The sequence below is a fragment of the Pseudonaja textilis genome, chromosome 13, assembly GCF_049901715.1.
Source record: "Pseudonaja textilis isolate UNSWEBS1 chromosome 13, rPseTex1.2, whole genome shotgun sequence".
Taxonomy (NCBI): domain Eukaryota; kingdom Metazoa; phylum Chordata; class Lepidosauria; order Squamata; family Elapidae; genus Pseudonaja; species Pseudonaja textilis.
This window is the reverse complement of record NC_142002.1, coordinates 9,433,044-9,455,233: the sequence shown is the minus strand read 5'-3', so window position 1 is coordinate 9,455,233 and position 22,190 is coordinate 9,433,044. Positions and strand designations below refer to the sequence as shown.

The following is a 22,190-nucleotide window of genomic DNA, read 5'->3' as shown; positions in this document are numbered from 1 at the left end:
TCTTAATAGTAGAGCCTTTTTTGTTGGAGCTTAATTGAGGGAAAAACAAACAGGCCATTTCCCTTCACACTAACTTCCAATTGCTCTGGATTTTCAAGGAGAAAAACTCCTCTGGAAAATCTCAGAAGCTTTAAATAAAATGCAAATAAACGTTGCCAGGCATTGGAGTGCAGAGTGCGTTCCCACATGCTACCTTGGTGAACGGTGCCTGTTTGTTTTCTACAGAAATACATTGGAAATGATCCGATACAGTTTGGTATATGGTTTTCTTTTTCTCAAAACAGAACACTTCATTCTTCTAGCTCTGACTCTGCCTATTTGCCTAGTTAGCAGCTAGCTGCATGCATTGTATATGCACACACATAGATATATTGTAAACGGGAAATGTGAAGGATATGTTCACAAAGTTAGAAACCCTACGATGTCATTCAGAAGTATCCATGGGACCTTAGATACCTCCCTTGGTATGTCTGTGATCTACCTGATCTTTCACTTTTATAAAAGAATCAAGGAAAGCTGACAGACTTCAAAACAAAGTACCAGCTCTTTATTTTCAAGGTATCTCTAGGCCCTCTTAAGCTTTCTTGAAATAAGTAAGATGGTCAGCCCATTGATTTGTTTGGAAGTATGTCCATCTGTTTGGTAAAAGGATAAAGGAAAGTACAAACAGTACCGCATTGGGGTACTGATGGGGCTTTGAGGGGGTGATAAATAACACTCAATTGGTATACTAGAACATAGAATCATAGGTTGGAGAGGGACCTCAGAGATCTTCTAGTCCAATCCCATGCTTAAGGCAGGAGACCTACCATCCTGTCAAAAGGTTATCCAGTCTATTTTTAAAAAATGCAATGTACTTTATTAGGATAAGCACAGCATTGTGTGCCAAATGGCAAAAGGCTTAGCATTTAAGCATCCAATGATATAATGGTAGATGGAACTGAAAAGTTTTTCTTGCAGCTAGTGTATCTAATTATTGCATTAGCGGTCTTTGAGCCAGGGCTATAAATTCGTGGATTTGACACATGCTGGAAGTAGACACTGAGATATTTAAAGATCTCAACCTGCTTGATTGAAAAGCTGTTGATATCCCACTGTTATTGATGATATCGATAAACAGCGGATTTTTCATTTTGGGTTTATTTTTAACCCCTTGGTGAGGCCATATTTAGCGGAAATCAGGGGTTATTGTCAGAGTTTTCAGCACATCCAACCAGCACACAAGTAAATAATTTTGCAGGATTCATTTACATAGGAAACTTTTTATGTACAATACCATACAGCAGAATTCAGCATATAAAATCAGGAACATGGAAGCAATATTCACAGAAGCAAGTGGTTATAGAATAGAGATATACAGAGGCAAGATTTTCAGAAGGCAAAGATTCAAGGACAAACCAACTCTTATATACAGTCCAGCAAGTCTCATTCATGCCCAGACTCCAAACTGTCTTTTATGGCCTCATACAAACAAATAATATGACTGTTGGCTGACCTGTTGCCATGTCTATTCAAACAGTTCCCATTGGCTGACCTGTTACCGTGTCTATTCCAGCTCAGAATTACTTATATACTGACAGTTATTAACCACAACTAACAAAAGCCTACTTATGAGAAAGAGAAGGCAGTAGTGGGGCGTGCATAAGCACACAATCGTGCCTACCATCCCTGTCCTATTGTCCCCAATTATTAGTTCCTATTTCTTATATTTAAACTTGTTATGTCTCACCTGTGCCAACGAAGTGAGAAGTCCAAGTTTTCAAAGGAATATACACAAGCAGACAAGACCAGTAATGACAGGGTTAAATTCCTTTGGCCAGGCAAGTCCTTGGCAGTCTGACACAAGCTGTCTGCCAAGTCTGATAATAAAGCAAGAACATAAATCATGGCTATCGCCACACACACAGAATCCGTCGGAGCTGCTCTCACAAATTAACACGTTGTCCCGAACAAGAATCCAGAACTAACACACCCACTTTTATTCTCTGTGGGGCATGTCAGTCCCTCCTCTCAGTCTCTAATTCGTCCTTTCCTGTTATGTTGCAACTTACACTTTTGCCTGTGCCATTGCCTCGCGTCAAGCCAGCATTCCTCGGCTTGATCCTATGTTCTCCTGATTATCTTCTGACACCTGAGGCACAATCAGGGGGGAAGATCCTGACGAGGAGGAAAGTCCTGGGGAGGAAGGCAATTCCAAATCTTCTAACAAAGCAGGCTCAAACCTCAGAGCCAAATCCTCCCCTTCCTCACCGTACAAGTCTGTGTCCTCTAGCAAAGCAGGCTCAAACCTCAGAGCCAAATCCTCCTCTTCCTCATTTATCAAGTCCTTGACCTCTGACAAAGCAGGCTCAAACCTCCGAGCCACAACATAAACTTATGTTTATTCTTATTTCTATTGTATTGCAAGCTTTTGACAAAATAAAATAAATAAATAGTGTCATTGCCATGTTTGCTCAGGGGCCACTATTGAATCAGTAGTTCATACTACTAATCGATTGCCTATTGTCTACTCTCAGGCTCTTCAGTTAATATCTCCAGGAATGTGGAAAAAGTTCTCTTCAATTTCTATTTTGGAGTTTGTTTGCTTGTTTGTATCCCTCTAGAAAATGGATGAGCTTTGTGCTCACCTCAGGAATAGAAAATGTGCATCTTTTTCTAGCAGTTTGAAATCAAGGAATAAAAACTTATTTGAAAAACAGAGATTGGTGAAAGACTCAGGAGTGCAGTATAACTCAGTTCTTGCACTGAATTATCAATGAGGAAGCCAAGTTCTTGTTCACCGTGTACAATATATCTGGCTCTTCATTCTTTCTTGCTTTCTACTGTCCTTTTTCAATTTCAAGGGACAGATTTCCAGGAGGAATCCAAGGAGGACTTTTCTCCTGGGTCTTTTTTCAATAATAGGGCTGATGCCCCCATTGAAGGAGGACTCTTGCATTTGCAAAATTGTGCAGAATGTCTACTTCACTTGCATAAATGATCCATCCTCTTCAGATTTCTGAAATGGCACTTGTGCCTAGCCCTACCTTGTACACAGTGAATAATTGAAGTCCTCTTTGGTGAACATTATATTGGCAAAGTACATTTGTCAAAGAAACCTAAGATGAGAACTTGACTAATGTCATGAATAGTTAACATGAACCATAATTGTTAGCGTTATTCGTCTGTGGTAAATAAAGGTGTCATAAGGCCCTGCACACCTCCCTCCACAGTAAGATTGTGACACTTTAGGCCAGGGGCCTTCAAACTTGACAACTTTAAGACTTGTGGACTTCAACTCCAAAATTCCTCCTCCAGTCATGTTAGCTCAGAAATTCTGGGAGTTGAAGTCCACAAGTCTTAAAGCTGTCAAGTTTGAAGACCCTTGCTGTAGCCTTTTAAAAATAGCTCATCAGAAAATCAATTTTTTCTCCAAATGGTATATTTTTCAGAAATTCCTCTCTCATCAGAAAAGAAAAAGGGGAAAAAAAATGAAACTTCTTGGATTTACACTGAACTCAGTTTTGCCTAATCAGGGTTTGATTAAGCCAAAGTTAGTAAATTTACATATGCATTTATACATTGGATGGGCTTTGGAGACCATAATGATATAGTTTACCGAGCACCTTAAACTAAACACACCATCTGATGACTTAGTATGCTAATTTTAAATTTCCTACTATAAAAATGTCTGGGGCAGAATCATTCATTACTTAGAAGACACAGGGGCTATTTCTGCTTCCTATCATCTCAGCCTTGCCCTCACATCTGCGCAAGCTAGATTGAACTGTAGCTTCTTCCACAACGTACCATGCAGATATTCTCCCAAATCCTGAACAGAAGGGTATTTGAATGCTAAAAACTTCAGGTCTCTCTGGATCTCCTAAGCCTTGAGCAGACTCACAGTAGTAGCTGGCAGCTTTGTGTGTGGAACACATACAAAGAGTTAAATAGTGATCTTATTGTAGGCTGTGATGGCCTGGACTTCCCAGAGCTTGCTTTGTGACTTCCTCTCTCCTGGCTCTGAGCATTTCCTTTAGCAGGCTGTGCCCTTAATGAGCCTCTGGGCTTCTTGCTCACGATTCATGCACCTTGCCATTTGTGGCAGCAAACAAGGTCACAACAAGAGGGCTTTATAATGTGCAGTAGAGCTTGGAAAAAATGGTGTGCAGGTGAAAGAGGGAAAGAATCCTGTGGCTTGTGTAACTCTTAGGAAGCATGTGTGAGACACACAGAGTGAGTGAGAGAACAGTGGAAACATGGATGATTTTAGGAGAAATACAATATTTTACACATTGGCAAATATAATATTTTACACATTGGCAAATTAAGGGTTTTAGGTTGTGAAGCTGTCCATGTATATGTACTGCAAGGATTCAAATTTTTTTACTACCGGTTCTGTGGCTTGGTGGGCATAGCTTGGCTTGGTGGGCATGGCAGGGGAAGGATACTGTAGAAGAGTGGTTCCCAAAGTGGGCAGTACCGCCCCCTAGGGGGCAGTGGGATGCCTAAGGGGGGTGCTGAGAGGCAAGGGGGGCAGCAGGCGGGCACTAAGAGGCGGCAGAGGGGTGCTGGAGGTGAGCGGCAGGGACAATTCAGGGGTGAGAAAAAATCTTGCCACCGCCGCATTCGAGGCAAGGCCCCGCAGGATCATCCCATTGATTTGCACACTCTGGTGCAAGGAGCTCCGTCCCGAATGCATCATTGGGAAAGGAGAGCTCTCCTTTTCAAACATCCTACTGCTGCCGTGTTCCACCCCATTGAGCCCCTTGCACTGGAGGCACCTGCCCAAACAAGTCCGAACAGAGCGGTGCACGAAGTCAATGGGGTGAGCCTGAGAGAGGGAAAGAGAGAGAAAAGAGAGAGAGAGAGAAAGAGAAAAGAAAGAAGAGAAAGATAAAAGGGAAAGAAAGAAAAAGGGACAAAGAAAGAGGGAGATGGAAGGAAGGGACAGAAAGAAACAGAAATAAAGAAAAAGGGACAAAGAAAGAGGGGGGGAATGGAAGGAAGGGACAGAAAGAAAAAGAAATAAAGAAGGAGAGAAGGAGGGAGGAGAAAGATAATGAGATATCTATTCTACTCCAATCACCTGCTGCATCAGGGTTAGAAGGGAGTGTGTGCGTGTGTGTGTTCTCCTTGTAATTTACCAGTACATTTTGGTTTTGCCTTCTTCAGAATTGGCACTGTAATACATTGGGGAAAAGTAATTTTTTACGGTGGAGATCTGGGCCAATGGATCCTGTTTAAAGCCTCAACAAAATGTGAGAGCTTCCTGATAGTCTTGGCCATGTTTCGTCCACCAAACATTTAATTAATAGAAGCCAAAGATGTGCTGGCAAAGATGCTGGCAAAGATGTTTCAATGTGGAAAAGGGCCTCTAAACTAGGCCTCATTTCAATCTGATGCATCAGGTTTCTCTCTCTCTCTCTCTCTCTCTCCCTCCCTCCATCCCGCCATGCCTCCCTTTCATTGTCCCTTTTTCTTTCTTTCCCTTTTCTCTTTCTTTTCTTCCTTCTCTCTTTCTCTCTTTTATCTCTCTCTCTTTCCCTCTTCCAGGCTCACCCCATTGATTTGGTGCACTGCTCTGCTCGGAGTTGCTTGGGCAGGTGCCTCCAGTGCAATGGGCTCAATGGGGTGGACCTGTGGAGCCGGCACCTAGAATGCGGCAGTGCCGGCATGTTTGAAAAGTAGAGCAAAGCCAGAGGTCGGTAATTTTTGCTGCAAAGAATCACAAAAGCTTCTGGATTGTGCACAAGAAGGGACACACATGTCAATGCAATTCAGCAACATAAAATAAAGAAATACAAATAAAACAAATCAACAAGAATCAGCAAAGCATCTCTGATTAGATTTTATTCACTACTAGAATTTAATCAGAGATGCTTTGCCTATTCTAGTCCAATGACCTGCTCCAGCAGGGTTGGAAGGGAGTAGGTGTATATGTGTGTGCATGGCTGTCAAAACTCCAAAACCAGGACAAGTAGTTCTGAGGAGACCAGTCATAAATTAGAACACTTGCTAAACAACCGGCCATTAAGTGAGGACCACTTATATTTGGTTTGCCAGTCACCAAACCACGCTCACCCAGTCACGTGACCAGCAAGCCATGCCACCAGTCACGTGACCAGCAAGCCACGCCCACCCAGTCATGTTACCAGCAAACCACACCCTCAAATTAGGCCATGCCCACAGAAATTTGAATCCCACCCCTGGGTGGGGGGCATTGAGGATGAGTTTGTAGCACCAAGGGGGCTTGGATTGAAAAAGCTTGCGAACCACTGCTGTAGAATCTCCATTCCCACCCCACTCCAGGGGAAGGTTACTGCAAAATCCCATTCCCTCCCCACCCCACTAACCTGCTTTCCAGCTCTGTTCTCCTGTGTAGGGGAACAAAAAAAGACCCAGCCAATCAGCTGGGACTCGGGAGGCAGAGAATAGATGGGGACGGGGCCAGTCAGAGTGGTATTTGCCGGCTCTCCGAAGTACTCAAAATTTCCACTACCGGTTCTCCAGAACTGGTCAGAACCTGCTGAATACCACCTCTGATGTACTTCAAGGGAAAGGAAGCTGATTCAAACAGCGCAATACGACACAATTTTTGAATAAACCACAGTTGGCTTCAGAGAATATGCTAAACTGCTGATCATGGTTTATCAAGCACTGTGGCTGGATTCTCAGAGTAGGTTTCCCCAAATCACACTATGATTTCACACTCTTTCCTTATGCCAGAAACATTACAGATGACTCATATAAAATCTGCTCAATGAAGCTGCATTATAATTTTGCATAGTATGTGTATCAAAGGAGCTCTTGGCTATTCTGAATTTTATTCAAATCATAATGCCGAAACATTTTTGCATAGAAGTATCACTATTCTGTTGTATGTGTAAAACAACATTGGGTCAAAAGATATAACATAAAGGGGAAGTTTCAAGGGTATGTGTTTCAAGGATATATGAATTTGAGATTTACCTCAATATTGAATGGAGTCCCTTAGGGTTTAATCTTTCTTGGGTTGACAACAACAACAAAAAATAACAATAATTTTTGACAGGCCCATTAGAAAAAAGTTTATGCTGTGGAAACTTGCACATTAAAAGAAGTAGCATATAAGAACCTGGTAAACATATGTTGAAAATATTTATATGGAAGAAATATGAATATTTGTTTATAAAAGGAAAAAAAATCTTCATGAGTTTACATCAAATGTAGAAGCGTTAACACATTGCAGAAAAATATGAATGGAAATGGGTGGGATTTCTTTAAGAATATTTCTAAATAATTCTTTTAAAAGGGCCAGCAGTGGAGCATTGTCCCCCATTTTTAAAATATTGTCTAGCATGCATCCTTACATTGTATGTCCCAAAGGTGCTTTTTCAGGAGGCAATTGGACTTTCTTGTTTTTTTCTTTGAAGACGTTTCACTTCTCATCCAAGAAGCTTCTTCAGCTGACTGGATGGTGGGGAATGGAAGGATTTATATACCTTGCAGAGTAAAACAACTGAGAATCTTTATAGATTTACATTATATGCTTAATGCTTTAAAATATTTACATACAGAGGTCTATATATAATGGGTCAACAAACTCAAAAGTATTTAAATTTCATTGTGCAAATGAAACATTCTTTATTGTAATTTCTCTCTTTCTCTCCTCTTCCCTCTCTCCTTTAAACAAAATATTTGCCCAAACTATATTGGAAAAAGAGTAAAGGGGTGGGGCAGTTGAGGATGCTGGCTTATAAATACTTCCTTGGGTAAATAGATTTCACACTTTAGGGGAGGAGTTATGCCTTTCCCAACCAGAGTGGGGACTTTATGAAGTTGATCTCAGGTTGCTATGGCAACAGTCTCAACATGAATAAGACAAAGATGCAAGAAACAAAGTTAGGCCTCTTTGTTAAAATTCCCTACTCTGATTTTGTAAAGTTGCCTTTCTGGTATCTTCCCAGTTTTTGATATCCAATCTGCCACCTGGATCATTATGGTCTCCTCTAGTTTTAAGATGCTAAGATTTGCATTGGACTACACACATTGTAGAGTGAGAAGCAGAAGGCCAAAGATCTTTTTTTAAAATAAAGTTTTATTTGGGTTTTCACACACGAAATACAAGTAAAACATCTTTTTTGAAAATAGCATGGTCCCAGGTTGAACTTCTTTATACAGACACAACACTCAATTTCATGCTCCTTTTTGTATTTTATTCCATATCTTATACTATTTTACATTTTCTATATAGTTTTTCCCCTCTTTTAATTTTCTCAATTTTATTTTGATTATCTCATCTCAGTTCAAGTCATTATATTTATGCTTTTGTCTGTTCTGTTTCAATTTCATATCTTTTCTCATTAAACAAATTTTCTCCTATAGTTACTAATTGGAGTATGACACCTTAATATCTTTTAATTGCATCCATTCAACTCTTATTTAAACTTCAATATATACCTTAAGTTTATGACCTTCAATATAATGCATAATACATAACTTCCAATCGAATTCTGCTTGGCACATTCTTATAATACACACTATATTCTTAAAAAAAAAAAGATTGTAAATATATGTAATTATAAACCCTCATTCCATTCCAGTTCAGTTCTATCAATAATAATCATTAAAATCTTAACATCTTTAACACTTCTTTTCAATTAAATATCATACTTCCTTAAAAACACATATAATCTCCATAATTAATTTTTCCCTTATTTCTCTTTACATATGTTTTATAAATCATTAAATATACCTTTTGTTACATTTATTTATTGACAAGCATTCCACTGAATTACGATAGCTATTTTATCAGACATTTTAATCATACATTGTTTCATATTTTCTAAAATTATTTCTGCTTCTAGTATAACCATACTATCTTATGTACCTTTGTAGAATCCCTTTTTCCATTAACTTTTCACCCATTATCTCTAAATAGACCCTGTTTCTCTATATTTTGCTTCTGTCCTTTATAAATTCTTTTCCTTTCTTTCTTCCCTCTCATCTTCTCCCTCCCCTTTTTACCCCCTTGTCTCTCTAAGTTCTAATTCTTTCTTCTGCATTTCCCTCTTCTGTTGCTTTCTGATTTTATACTTATTTTTCACTCTATTTTTTTTTGGAGTTGTTTTTCCCAATCTTAAACTTTCCATTCTCTTTCTCCCCTTTCCTTCCCCCCCCCATCTAAGATTACTTGTTCATTAAAGACGGCTTGTTTTTTGTCACAATCTTCTTGTTCTGCAGGCATTTCTTGTTGTTTCTCATAATTCCAAATCTCCATTTCTAAAAACTGAAATACGAAGCCAAAAGAACCTCTCCCTTCTTGTGCATCTTCTTTCATCTAAGTTCCATTTTCAGTTCTTCTAAAAGTAGAGCCATTTTAAACAGTTTTAAACAACCACCCGATTGATTTTAGTCATTCAAAACAATAACCAAGAATCCAGAAATCATCAAGTAATCCAGATAGTCCCAAGTTATATCTTCTTAGTTCTTTTTCGACTTTCTCTTCCTGGGGTTTTTGTTGCGATATTTCAGTTAGAATGTAACTTTTGGAAGTCTTGTTGAGATTTTGCTGTAAGTTCTTTTTTAATTCCAGGCAGTCTCCTCCCTTCCAGATCCTGCCCTTTTATTCTTCCTCTCTCCTTTCCTGTTTTCAAAAGCTTTTAATTATCCAGAAATCTTTATTATCCCTTTGACTTTTTATTTTCAGCATTAAATGCCTATTGATGTCAAAGTGGATTTTTTTCCAATTTCTTGCTTAAGTCTCTTAGCTGTCAGTATAGGAAAAGGAGAAAACCAAATCTTTTCCCTTTTCTCTCTCCTTCGCAGCTTAAAAATCTTCTTAGGGAACAATGTTATTGTTTTTTAACAGTTTCAATTCCAGGGTACCTTATTTGTTGCTTTTGCTGTCTGACCCGGTCAACCAAAACTTTCTCTCCTTATCTTCCTCCTGCACATTCTTTTCCGGTCGAGTTCTTCTTTGTGGTGGCCATTTCTGACCACCGCTGCAACTGCCTTCAGGAAAGGGAGTAATGGCCAGCTGGGGAAGAGAGATGCGGCTATCCTCAACCCTGCTGGCAGTCTCCCCCCTCTTCACCACCTCTACCGGGGTGGCTTAGCCCCGAAACCAGCTGGCTCGGGGCACTCCAGCCGTGAGCATGGATTGAAGCCTTGCAGAGACGAGCTTTCGGTCTGTCGCTGAAGAAGCTCAAACCAGAAGCAGAAGGCCAAAGATCTTAAAAATATGCTCTTCAACATAAAGACTGCTTACAAACTTTTTACTGCTACAAGCAGGAACTTTGTTATGTCATTTCATGGAGTAAATATTTGTTTTCTACTTTGTATGACTTTAATTGCTGATGGTTAAATTGGAGAGTGGATATTATTAGGGTGATGTACATAATTTGCATCATTTGTTTTTGTAATTTGCATGATGATGTCACTAAACAAACTATGTAATTTGTTCGGAATGTGTCCACCAATTAGTTGGTTGGCAATATATAAACCAACAATGTACATTTGTAGACAAAACCACTGTATTGATTTATACTATTTCCGATTGGTTGATTATATTGCAAATTACCATAAGAGGGAGCTAGTGATCATAGCTTGCGCTCTCTGACATTCTGTCTCTCTGACATTCTGTTGCTATCTAAGGTTCTCTGTTGTATTTATGCTATGTTATACTTTGATATCTTTGTTTACTGTAAATGACAAAGGCAACCAGTAAAGAGACTTTGTAATTGGATATCCCTTTGACTGTTAATATATATGACCTGGACCATTTATTGGACTGTGCTATTCTTAAAGTAAACTTTAACTCAATTTAGTGTATCTGTGTGTGGCTGGATAGTTATTCATAACTATTCTCATAAATGTTTCCATGTGGATTATTCTGTACATATCATAGCATAATTGATGCACATTATATCATTCAAATGTAAAAGTCATGTTATTACCCAAATAAGCTAAAACACTGTAAAAATTTGATACATGCATGCAAAGTCCATGGAATTTAACAGTCTGGTAAACTGGTCTGGTTACTATGTCATTAGATACTATAAGATACCATGCCCTGCTCTACCCTACTCTACTTTACCCTACCCTGTCATACTCTACTTTACCCTACTGAATTATACCATATTGTACTATATTGCATTAATTTTCCTCATAGCTTTGCATTCCTTGATTGGATTTACAAATTTTGTTTAGCTGTGACTTCATTAACCATGATTTGTTAACCACAATGACTAGAATCACACATAGCCCCAAGACATAACCGAGTACATTTGACACCTAATACTAAAATCAAAGCAAATCACATTGGAACTTAATCACTGTGATGTAGGAAACTCGATAATTATATTTGAATTGGTGAAACAACCTTGAAGATTATGTTAGTATTGTCTCCTTATGAAGGTTAAAACAACTACGGATAAGAGAGTAAGACTTCTTTAAGACCATAAATGTTCAAATTATATCCAGATATTTATGTACGTTCTGTGTTTATCCATTGACATAACTATATATTTTTTATAACAGATAACTTTAGTAGTGAACTATTATTACTGTGTATTGCTCATATATTGACAATGAATTAGAAGCAATGAAACTTACATGAATTGCCTGCAGTGTCTGGAATAGTAACTATTTTGGAATGAAATAGGTAAAAAAAACATAAAGTAATATACATAGATTACTAATCTGGATAATTTCTGTCAGTTGCTGGATTCTGATGGATGTATAAAAATAATTTGGATTATTCTGGGCATAGAACTTAACTTTAAAAATGGCTGGAATATATGCTATTTCTATCAATATTTGCTTACTTACATTCTTCTTTCTTTTAAAAATAATTAATTAATCCTTGGAAATAGCAGCTAACAGATTCTTCCTAATTTAATAACATTCACTGTCCATGATCAGAGAGAACATTTCACATGCTGTCAATTTTCCCTCAACTTTATTGTTCTCTTTTTAAGATTTAAATGCAAGGGGAATTCTGGTTTAATTCCAAACTTGCAATATATTCAGTTCTAACTATTTTGGGCTTTTCTATGTGTGTTTCAACTTACACTATTTGCTTTCAGAGAATAACAAAGTTGTAAAGAAGAGGGGATGACTGACTGATCGTAAATTCTTTCTCTTTTTCTCCCCAGAAATCTCTCAGGTAACCGGCTGACCACTCTTTCGTGGTTACTCTTCAAGACGCTGAGGCTTACAGAACTGTAAGTTTTCATTCAGGAGGAGCTTACCTGCAAGTGAGAGAGGAAAATCAGAAGGGATAATTTTTTTAAAAAAGTGGGGGGGCTATGCAAAATGCCGGTGACATGTCACCACCGCCTCTTCTGAAATATAACTTTAAAAGGTTTTCCCATTTGCATTAACAGCTAATTTAGTTTAGTTTATTGTCATTGCACCTCGTACAATGAAATTAAATACCATCTTCAGTGTACATTATGACTATGAAAATAAACACAAACACACATCCTTCATATTCTATACATTGAATTGAAAACCCCCAATATTGCATTAATATTGCACTATACAGTAGAATTCAGTAGAGTTACTGCCCTGGGATAGAAGCTGTTTTTCAGTCTATTTGTCCTTGTTTTTATTATCCTGTGCCGTCTGCCAGATGGTAATAGTTCAAAAAAAGGGATGCCCAGGATGAGATGGATCTTTGAGAATGTTTTGAACTTTCTTAAGGCAACGGGAGCTATAAGGCTCTTCCAAAGAAACAGTGGAAAAAGTGACTTATGACCATTTTTCTCCATTGAAGCATTCCCATGATTAGTTTAATTTAGTTTAGTTTATTGTCATTGCACCTCGTACAACTAAATTAAATACCATCCTCAGTGTACATTATGACTGAAAATAAACACAAACACACATCCTTCATATTCTATACACTGAATTGAAAACCCCTGATATTGCATTAATATTGCACTATCTGTAGATATTGTGCTAATTTGTAGATGCAAAAACATCAAAGAGCGGTTTTTCCCAACAATTGGCAATTACTAGTGGACTCTTAGAATTCTTATCAATGGCCAGACTTGGCTTTGGAATTCAGGCATTTGAAGTCCACCCACCTGGAAACTGGCAAGATTGGGATATGCTTCCATCGAGTAGCTGTTCCAAAGCTGTAACCATGCTAAATTGTTCTGATTTTCAAAATAGCAACCAGAGTGGATTATTCAAGGAGTGGGATTATCTGATGCACAGTTCAGAATAGCTCATCAGTCTGAAAATTTGGATCTCTTTCTGCACTGCTGGATTTCAGTAACCTAACCTGGATCGAATTGGGTTTTGTGTTGGACATCTAGACATCTGAATCAATCTGAAATGTTCAAAGCATATTGATTCAAGTGGGGCATTTGATTAAACGAGACAGCTCACATACCTCTGTTTAGTACATAGGGAACTAATTAGTAAACTGTAGAAAAGAGAGAACCAGTATATATTTTTTGAGATAAAATGCTGGAACTCAGATTGGTAAAACCAGGCTTCAAGGCCACCTTCAGTCATGGAAGTGCTGGCTAGTTGACTTTGGACAAGCCCTTTGTCAGCAATTGAATATCTAATATAGACTAGGAAAACCTTGACAAGTTCTTTGAAAGTAGCAGCAGATTCCAAGTGTATTCCTCTGAGAAGTTAATTTATTAATTTTATTTGTTTGTCAAACATATACAGGATAACAAATGTAGGTATGAACATGAACAAAAGAAGTAAATACAGATAAATTGGGACAGCAAGACAAGGACGGTAGGCATGCTGGTGTGTTTATGCACGCCCCCTTTAAGGACCTCTTAGGAATGGGGTGAGGTCCAAGGTAGATAGTTTGAGGTGGAAGCTATGAGGGGTTGAGGCTGAAACAACTGAGTCGGGTAGGGCATTTCAGGTATTGACCACTCTGTTTCAGAAGTTGTATTTTCTGCAATTGAGTTTGGAGCGGTTTACCTTGAGTTTGTATCGGTTGTTTGCCCATGTATAATTGTAGTTGAAGCTGAAGAAGTTGTTGACAGGCAAGACGTTGTAGCAGACAATTTTGTGTACTACAGTTAGATCATTTAGAAGCAGGAGGAACATGATTTACAGGATGTGACATGTTTCTGACTGTCCCCTAGCAAATTTTTTCTCTTCTTTCTTGCCAAAGAGCCAAAGAGTTGGATATTCACAGTGTTTCAAACCACTTCTTCTCAACTGGGTTACCAGTAAAAGTAATTTAGCGCTGAAGCTAGAAATGGGAGATTTCCTGTACACTTAGTTTTTATTTTAAAAATATATTGACTAGTAATCTATTATTTAAGCTGGATATAAGACTAATCAATTTATAAACCAACATTACTACTACTTCTTTATAATATTGATAATATTAATTTATGAGACACTGTATTGTGCAGGTTCACATTTTGCTTCGTTCAGTCTTTGTGATAAATTTCAAAAACTTTCTGAGAGATTCTCATCCTTGCTTGGTTCAAATGTCTGTGCACCATGAAAAGGAATCTCAGGACTTTTAAGTTATGGGTTGCTTAATATTGGTTTGCTGAAGAAATCATAATTGGCTGGATTTGCAGACTATTATGGTTTAGAAAACACCTACTTTTTTTACAGTAAAAACATGTACTTTTTTAATTGTAAAATTATAAGTGAACCACTTATTTGTGAACTTAACACAAACATGAACATGATGGCTTAGAGTAATATCAAATAAATAATATCATTTTATTGTAATATGTAATAGTGTAATATCAAATGAATGGAATGAATGAATGAATGAATGCAGGTAGTCCTTGACTTAACAAGAGTTCATTTAGTCACCATTCAAAGTTACAGAAACAGTGAGAAATGTGACTTATGACTGTTTTTCCACACTTATGATCATTGCAGCATCCCCCACAGTCACATGATCAAAATTCAGACCGTTGGCAACTGACTCATATTTATGATGGCTGCAGTGTCCCCTGGGTCACGTGATCAATCCCCTTTTGTGACCTTCTGATAAGCAAAGCCAATGGGGACAGCCAGGTTCACTTAACAACAGTGTTGCTAACTTAACAGCTGCAGTGATTCACTTAACATCTGTGGCAAGAGAGGTCATAAAATGGGGCAAAACTCACTTAACAAGTATCTTGCTTAGCCACAGAAATGTTGGGCTCCATTGTAATCGTAAGTCGAGGAATACCAATAAATAAATGAATAAATACATAAATAAATAAAAGAAACCTTGGTTTAGCATGATATATGTGCTTAGATTATAGATTACCCAGATTCCCCCTTGACGAAGAAATATTTAAATATTATAACTTGGCAAAGCATAATAAATGCCTTTGATAGTCAAGCCACAGCCATATTGCTGTAGGTTTTGCTGGAACCTGGACTTCAAAATATTGAACGGTGTGCATTCAACAGGCATTGCCTGGAATCTTACAAGCTGCCTTAAAAGCCTGCATTTTTGTGCCATAACCTTGGCTGTGTCTCTGACGGAGGCCCAAGAAAACAGAGACATTTTTGGCCTCCTTTGTTGCAACAACTGAAAACAGCTTTCCTACCACTGTAGAGTGATAGTTTAGCATCTCCTTCAGGACCTGTGGAGTCCTTCAGGAGCCAGCAGGTTTGTAGCCTTCTGAATTATAGATAAAGTATTCAGCCCTGCTCAGGAAGAATAAGGGGACATGAAATCAATGGAGTGCTGCCCTGGTAATCTATTTTGTTGAGTTTTAGTTTGTGCATCAGAAATAAAAGCATCTATATGTTATGTAGGATTCATCCCAGAAGATCACAGGAATATCCCATTCATCCTTACCTGAAATCAATAAAACTATAGATGAGAAGTGACTTAGAGAAGAAATAATAATACTAATAATAATAATAATAATAATAATAATAATAATAATAATAATAATAATGGAAAGTCGGTGTGTAATCTTCAATTTAACCCCAGCATATTTTATTACTATTTTTCCTTGCTGTCAAGTGGTTAAATGAAGAAAAGAGCAATGGCCACATAGCACAGAAAAAGCAACGCTCATTCTCGAGGTGGGCATCTGGCTAAAAATGCTGACATTGGAATTGATCCTTTGTGCTAATGGTAGCATTAACATTTGCTTGTCCTATTTCAATTAATAGTTTGAAGGAAGAGAATTGGTTTGTGCTAATAGATGTCTGGCATTCTCAGATTGGATTTTAAGTAGATCCAGGTTTTACGGAACATAGATACCAGGCAGGCCTGCATAAGAAGTGTGATCTTTGCTAAAAGACAGCACATATATTCAGAAATGTTGTCCAGCTATTAGAGAAGCTGATAAACAATAAAATAATATGGTGGCTTTGTTTTGCTTTTTAGCAATAGAAATAGCACTTAGGTTTATATTTCGTTCCACAGTGCTTTGCAGCACTATCTGGGTGGTTTACAATGTCCAGAGGTGGTATTCAGCAGGTTCTGACCAGTTCTGGAGAACCAGTAGCAGAATTTTTGAGTAGTTCAGAGAACTGGCAAATACCACCTCTGATGGCCCTGCCCCCACCTATTATCTGCCTCCCGAGTCCCAGCTGATCGGCTGGGTCTTCTATTTTTTCCTTGCACAGGAGAACGGAGCTGGAAAGCAGGTTAGTGGGGTGGGGAGGGAATGGGGAATTTTACAGTATCCTTCCCCTGCCATGCCCACCAAGCAACGCCCACCAAGCCATGCCATGCCTACCAAGCCACGCCTACAAAACCGCGAGAATTTTTTTTTGAATCCCACCACTGACAATGTCATCATATTTTACCCAATTGTCCGGGTCCTCATTTGACTGATCCTGGAAGGATGGAAGGCTGAGTCAACCTTGAACCGGTCAGGATCGAACTCCAGGCTGTGGGCAGAGAGTTAACCTGCAATATTACATTCTAACCACTGCGCCAGGGAGCCTTTTAGAAGGAAAAACTGTATTAGTTCATAAAGCAGCTTTGAAAGGATGCTTTTAGAGCCATAATATACCTCTTTCTGCATACAGGTTCCCTCTAATTTTCATCCAAAATTTCTGGCTTTCTTAGGTTTGATTAAATGTTTTTCCATTGCATAAAAATGTTTGCTTTTTCTACATTACTTTGAAGGTGCTGTGATTTTGTGTATATGTGTGTTTAGAAATTAGTGATTTCCAGTTTCCTATAATTATCTTGGCTTTGCCCACATATGCCTAGATGTTTTAACTTTGGACACTCCAGTGTATCTTAAAGAAAATATGTCTACTACTAACATGGCTTCTATGTCCATCTTTTTTGGTTGTGCTATGCTTTCCCTGATTCAGACTTGTAAGTATTGGAATAAAATCAGGAAAAAAAGTCAAGATAGACAGATATTTTTCCCATTTCTTGTAAGGTTAGTTGACTTAATTGGAAGAGTCTCTTCCATGGCAGAGCAATATCCAATGTTCTGCCAAAATCTGCTTTGCCATTTCTCATACCTTTTCTTCCTAAGGTGTTCTACTTTATTGTCAAAATATACAATACAATACAACACGACAGCAATAACAACTACAGTGTTGTTGCTTTCTGTTGCACATATGACCATCACTCTGAAGTCTTCTTTTCCATACACACTTCCCAATCTGAGAAAGTTCCTTATGGTAGTCTTCCCTTTGGTATTTAATGGAAGCCGGGGAAGATAAGAATGGAGAGATGAGTTGTTCAGTCGCTAAGTTTTGATTCTATGGTCCAATGCAAGTCAGGCCCCTCATCCTCCACTGTCCCTCAAAGTTTGTCTAAATTCATGTTCATGACATTGATGACCCCATCTAACCACCTCATCTTCTGCCATCCCCTATTCCTTCTGCCTTCCATCTTTCCCAACATCAGAGTCTTCTCCAAGGCATCTTCTCTTCTCATTGAGTGGCCAAAGTATTTGAGTTTCAGCTTCAGCATCTGTCCTTCCATAGAACAGTCAGGATTGATTTCCTTTAGGATTGTCTGGTTTGATCTCCTGGCAGTCCAAGGGACTCTCAACAATGAAATATAAGACATTCAGAGACAGCTTTTGGCTGTTTCAGCTTCAAATAAGGGAAGGAACAGCATCCCCTCATCATGAGAAATCTGTCACCTGCAATTTTTCTTGGAAACACAATCATAAAAGCAAATGTACTTTTAGCAGAGTGAAGAAATTGGTAAAAAAACAAATTCAAGAGTAACGATCTTTTTTAAACCTTTATTCAAAAAATGCCATGCTCAAAGTAAATACTCACTCCACGTTTCTGGTAACAATCAAATCATAGCCCTTTGCTTCCTTGGAAGTCTTTACTCCTTCTTTAAACCTCGTTGTAAAACAAGTCTCCCTCCATGCTTGTCCCATCTCCATTCTTTTTTCTTCACTACTCTTAGAAAAATTAAAATGCCACCTTAAGCTCAATTGCCCTTTCCAAAAATAAACTGAAATTTTCTAAGGAGGAAATTTCCAGCCTGGATCCAGTTCCAGGTTCCATGGTTCATAAGCAGATGGCCACAACTGAAAGAAAAATAACTTTAAAAAGGGTGCTAAGAATAGAACAATCTGCTCCTACATGGAAACTCTTTTGAACATGTAGCTTTTGTAGTTTCTTCTTTATTACTTTAGTCAAACAAGCGCAAGGGGAAGAATATCTTCCTCTTTGTGCCTCAGGTTTCAGTCTATTTGATGAAGAAGAATTTGTGATTGAACTTCTTATTTCTTTACCAACTTTGGTAGAATTTTCCTAGCCTTGGAGGGATGTTCTTGATGAAGAATGGTTGCAGGATTTGGGTTTGGCTAGTCTAGAGAAAAGAAGGATTAGGGGTGACATGATCACAGAATTCCAGAATTTGAGTGGCTGCCACAAAGAAGAGGGGGTCAATCTATTCTCCAAAGCACCTGAGGGCAGGACAAGAAACAAGGGATGAAAACTAATCAAGGAGAGAAGCAACCTGGAATTAAGGAGAAACTTCCTAACTGTGAGAACAATTAACTAGATAGCTTGCCCTCAGAAGTGGTGGGTGCTTCATCCCTGGAGGTTTCTAGGAAGAAACTGGAGTGCCACTTGTCTGAAATGGTATAGGGTTTCCTGCTTGAGTAGGGGGTTGGACTAGAGGACCTCCAAGATCTCTTCCAGCTCTATTCAATTCTATTAATCTCCGGGGTGTGTTCAGAACTTAAAAGTGTGATGATGCAAGCAAGAAAACCATCCCCCAAAGTAAAATAATGCTAAACAGTGGAACAGATTAGCCACTTACCTTTGGTTCATTCATATTTCTTTATGTATGTATTTATTTATTTATTTACTAGCAAATTTATTTGCTGCCTATCTCGTGGTTCAAGGTGACTCTTCTACAGATAGTCTTCGATTTACAATCATAATTTTGAACTCAATTACAGATTGAGCTCAACTGTGATTGAGCTCAGAATTATAGTTGTATGCAGTTATGGTCATTAAGCAAGTTGCCAAATGACTAAACTTGAGTTGATGACATTTTTTGTGGCATTAAGTCATTAAGTGAATGCCACAGTTGTTAAGGAAATCCATTATATTCAATAAATGGGTTTTTTTTTTTTAGAAACCAGACGTAAATGCAGGAAACCAGCAAAAAACATTGAAAATTTGGTCACATGACTATGGGGTACTGCAAACATCTAGGTTCCAAGCACACATATTGCAATCATGTGACTTTGGGGGGATGTGAATATTGTAATCTTAATTGTAATTTCATAATCATATTTTTTGGGGGGAGGGGCAGATGCATCATAATTTCTAACAGTTGCTAAGCAACTGGTCATAAGTTGAAGAGCACCCCTATGTAGATTGAATATGTGTATTCTGAGAACAGGAGCCCATCAAGATGGCCAGCCTTTCCTGAATGCTTTGTGAAGTAGGCAAGATCTCATCTATAGCACAAATGAAGTGAGGAGGAGAAATAGATCAGTCTGCCACACTGAATGCAGTGTTAACACTTCCACTTTGCACTCTCCTTATATTTACATAGGAGGTGGCCAAGGGATATATATATCTAAAAGAAGAAGAAACTCAACACTTGTTAAGTCCCAAAGGAGCAGAAGACTACTACACTATTAACATGTGCTATGTCCAGTAAAATGCTGGGAGTTAATTTACACAAAAGCCCCCTTAAGTATTGCCATTAGGCTGCATTATACTATCAATACTGCTAGGCCCAGCCACTGGAGAAGTCCCTCTCCTCCCTCTACATGGCTTTTACATTATTCATAGGAGAGTCTCATGCATTAAGAATGATATGAAAGGCTGTGTTATATTACTTACAGTTCTGCTCCTGAAGGGCTGCAGTAGTAGCTCTCACTAGCAGGCCAGTTTGGGGGGTGGTGGTGGTGGTGGTGGTGAGTATTTACAACATCTTTATTTTTCACTCTGGAATTGTCTACAGAGCTAAGCCCATGCATAAATTCATGGAGGTAGGAAAAACCTTTGGAAGGACAATGACTGCAGGGTAGAAAATATACTTGGCAACCAAAGGAACTAGACTCCAAATTATGGGGTTCCTCCAATTAAACCCATGTTTCTCAAACTTGGCAACTGGAAGATGTATGGATGTCAACCCAGTAGGGCTGGCTAGAGAATTGTGGGAGTTGACATTCACACACCTTCAAGGTACTAATACCATTCTATACAGCCTTAGTAAGACCACACCTAGAGTACTGCATCCAGTTTTGGTTACCACACTATAAAAAAGATGTTGAGACTCTAGAAAAAGTGCAGAGAAGAGCAACCAGGATGATTAGGGGACTGGAGGCTAAAACATTTGATGAACATATGATAAACTAGCCATGACCAGGAACTGGGCATGGCTAGTCTAGTGAAAAGAAGGACCAGGGGAGACATGATAAAAGTCCTCCAATATTTGAGGGGCTGCTACAGAAAGGAGGGGGATCAAGCTATTCTCCAAAGCACCTGTAGACCAGACAAGGAATAATGGATGGAAACTGAACAAAGAGAGATTTAACCTGGAAATAAGGAGAAACTTTCTGACAGTGAGAACAATCAACCAATGGAACAGGTTGTCCTCAAAAGTTGTGGGAGCATCATCACTTGAGACTTTCAAGAAGAGATTGGACTGCCATTTGTCAGAAATGGTGTAGGGTCTCCTGCTTGGGCAGGGGGTTGGACTAGATGACCTACAAGATCCTTTCCAACTCTGATTATCAAGTTTGAGAAACATTGATTTAGACCAAGATATTTTCTTGTATTACTATTATAGCATCCTCCTTCCCCTTCACATTAAATTTAATTCCATCTTTCTTGAGCTCAAAAGGGATATACAAAGTGTACTTCCCATATTCTAATCCAACAAGAATTCTCTGAAATAGATTGGACTAAGTAATACTAGGTTGCCCAAATTAGGCAATTAGATTTATGGAAAAATAGGGATTAGATCCTAGTCTCCTTGGTCCCAGTTCAACACTTTGACTATTACACAGCAATGGCTGTTAATAAAAAGAACAGTTATCTGGATTCAAAACTTAGAATACTGTGGCCTTGTTTCCTGCTACTTAAAGATGACAAACATAGCAAATTGATGAAGCATATTTTCATGATTTAATGTCTTTTCTGCTTTAATGTTTTATGCTGTAAGCTGCCCAGGGTTGTTGGATATGAAATGGGAGTCAAATAAAATTTATAGATAGGTAGGTAGGTAGGTAGGTAGGGTAGGTCAATGGAATAAATGAAAGAAAGAAGAAAAGAAAGAAAGAAAGAAAGAAAGAAAGAAAGAAAGAAAGAAAGAAAGAAAGAAAGAAAGAAAGAAACGAAAAGAAAAGAAGAAGGAAGGAAGGAAGGAAGGAAGGAAGGAAGGAAGGAAGGAAGTAGTCTTAATATACTCAACAAGCAGAAAGTTAAGCCTCTTTCTGCTTTCAGTGTAAAACTCAATATATGGTTTCCAACCACCAATAATGTTCTCACCCTTCCTTTCATCTTGGCATTACAACATCCATGGCTGGTCCAGTGGGTCTAATTTTACTTCATAGCAAAGAAAAAGATGTTATCAAACCTATAAAGAAAATGAGCCAACTTGGCCAACTGATTTTGGCTTCCTGTCATTCCCTTTTTAATGTTATTTCTGCTTCTATTTCAAAATTTCACCAGTATTCCAATACTCTGATTTAGCTTCTAGATGCCCATGAGGGATCTATCAGCATTATCTTTTTGCATGAAAACTGGAAACTCTCGAGTCAAAGTAAATATACTTTCAGGCATACAGCAACACTTCTAGTTGT

At 38.4% G+C, this 22,190-nt stretch overlaps 1 protein-coding gene across 4 annotated transcripts in view; it reads left to right on the top strand.

Annotated features, from left to right (window-relative positions):
* NTRK3 (neurotrophic receptor tyrosine kinase 3) overlaps window positions 1-22,190 on the top strand; it is a 441,983-nt gene that overhangs the window by 164,261 nt on the left and 255,532 nt on the right. For all 4 annotated transcript variants that reach the window (XM_026709346.2, XM_087941347.1, XM_026709349.2 and 1 more), the window contains exon 4: window positions 12,120-12,188. In XM_026709346.2, the coding sequence (XP_026565131.1) occupies window positions 12,120-12,188 (69 nt within the window). The remainder of the gene's footprint in view (window positions 1-12,119; window positions 12,189-22,190) is intronic.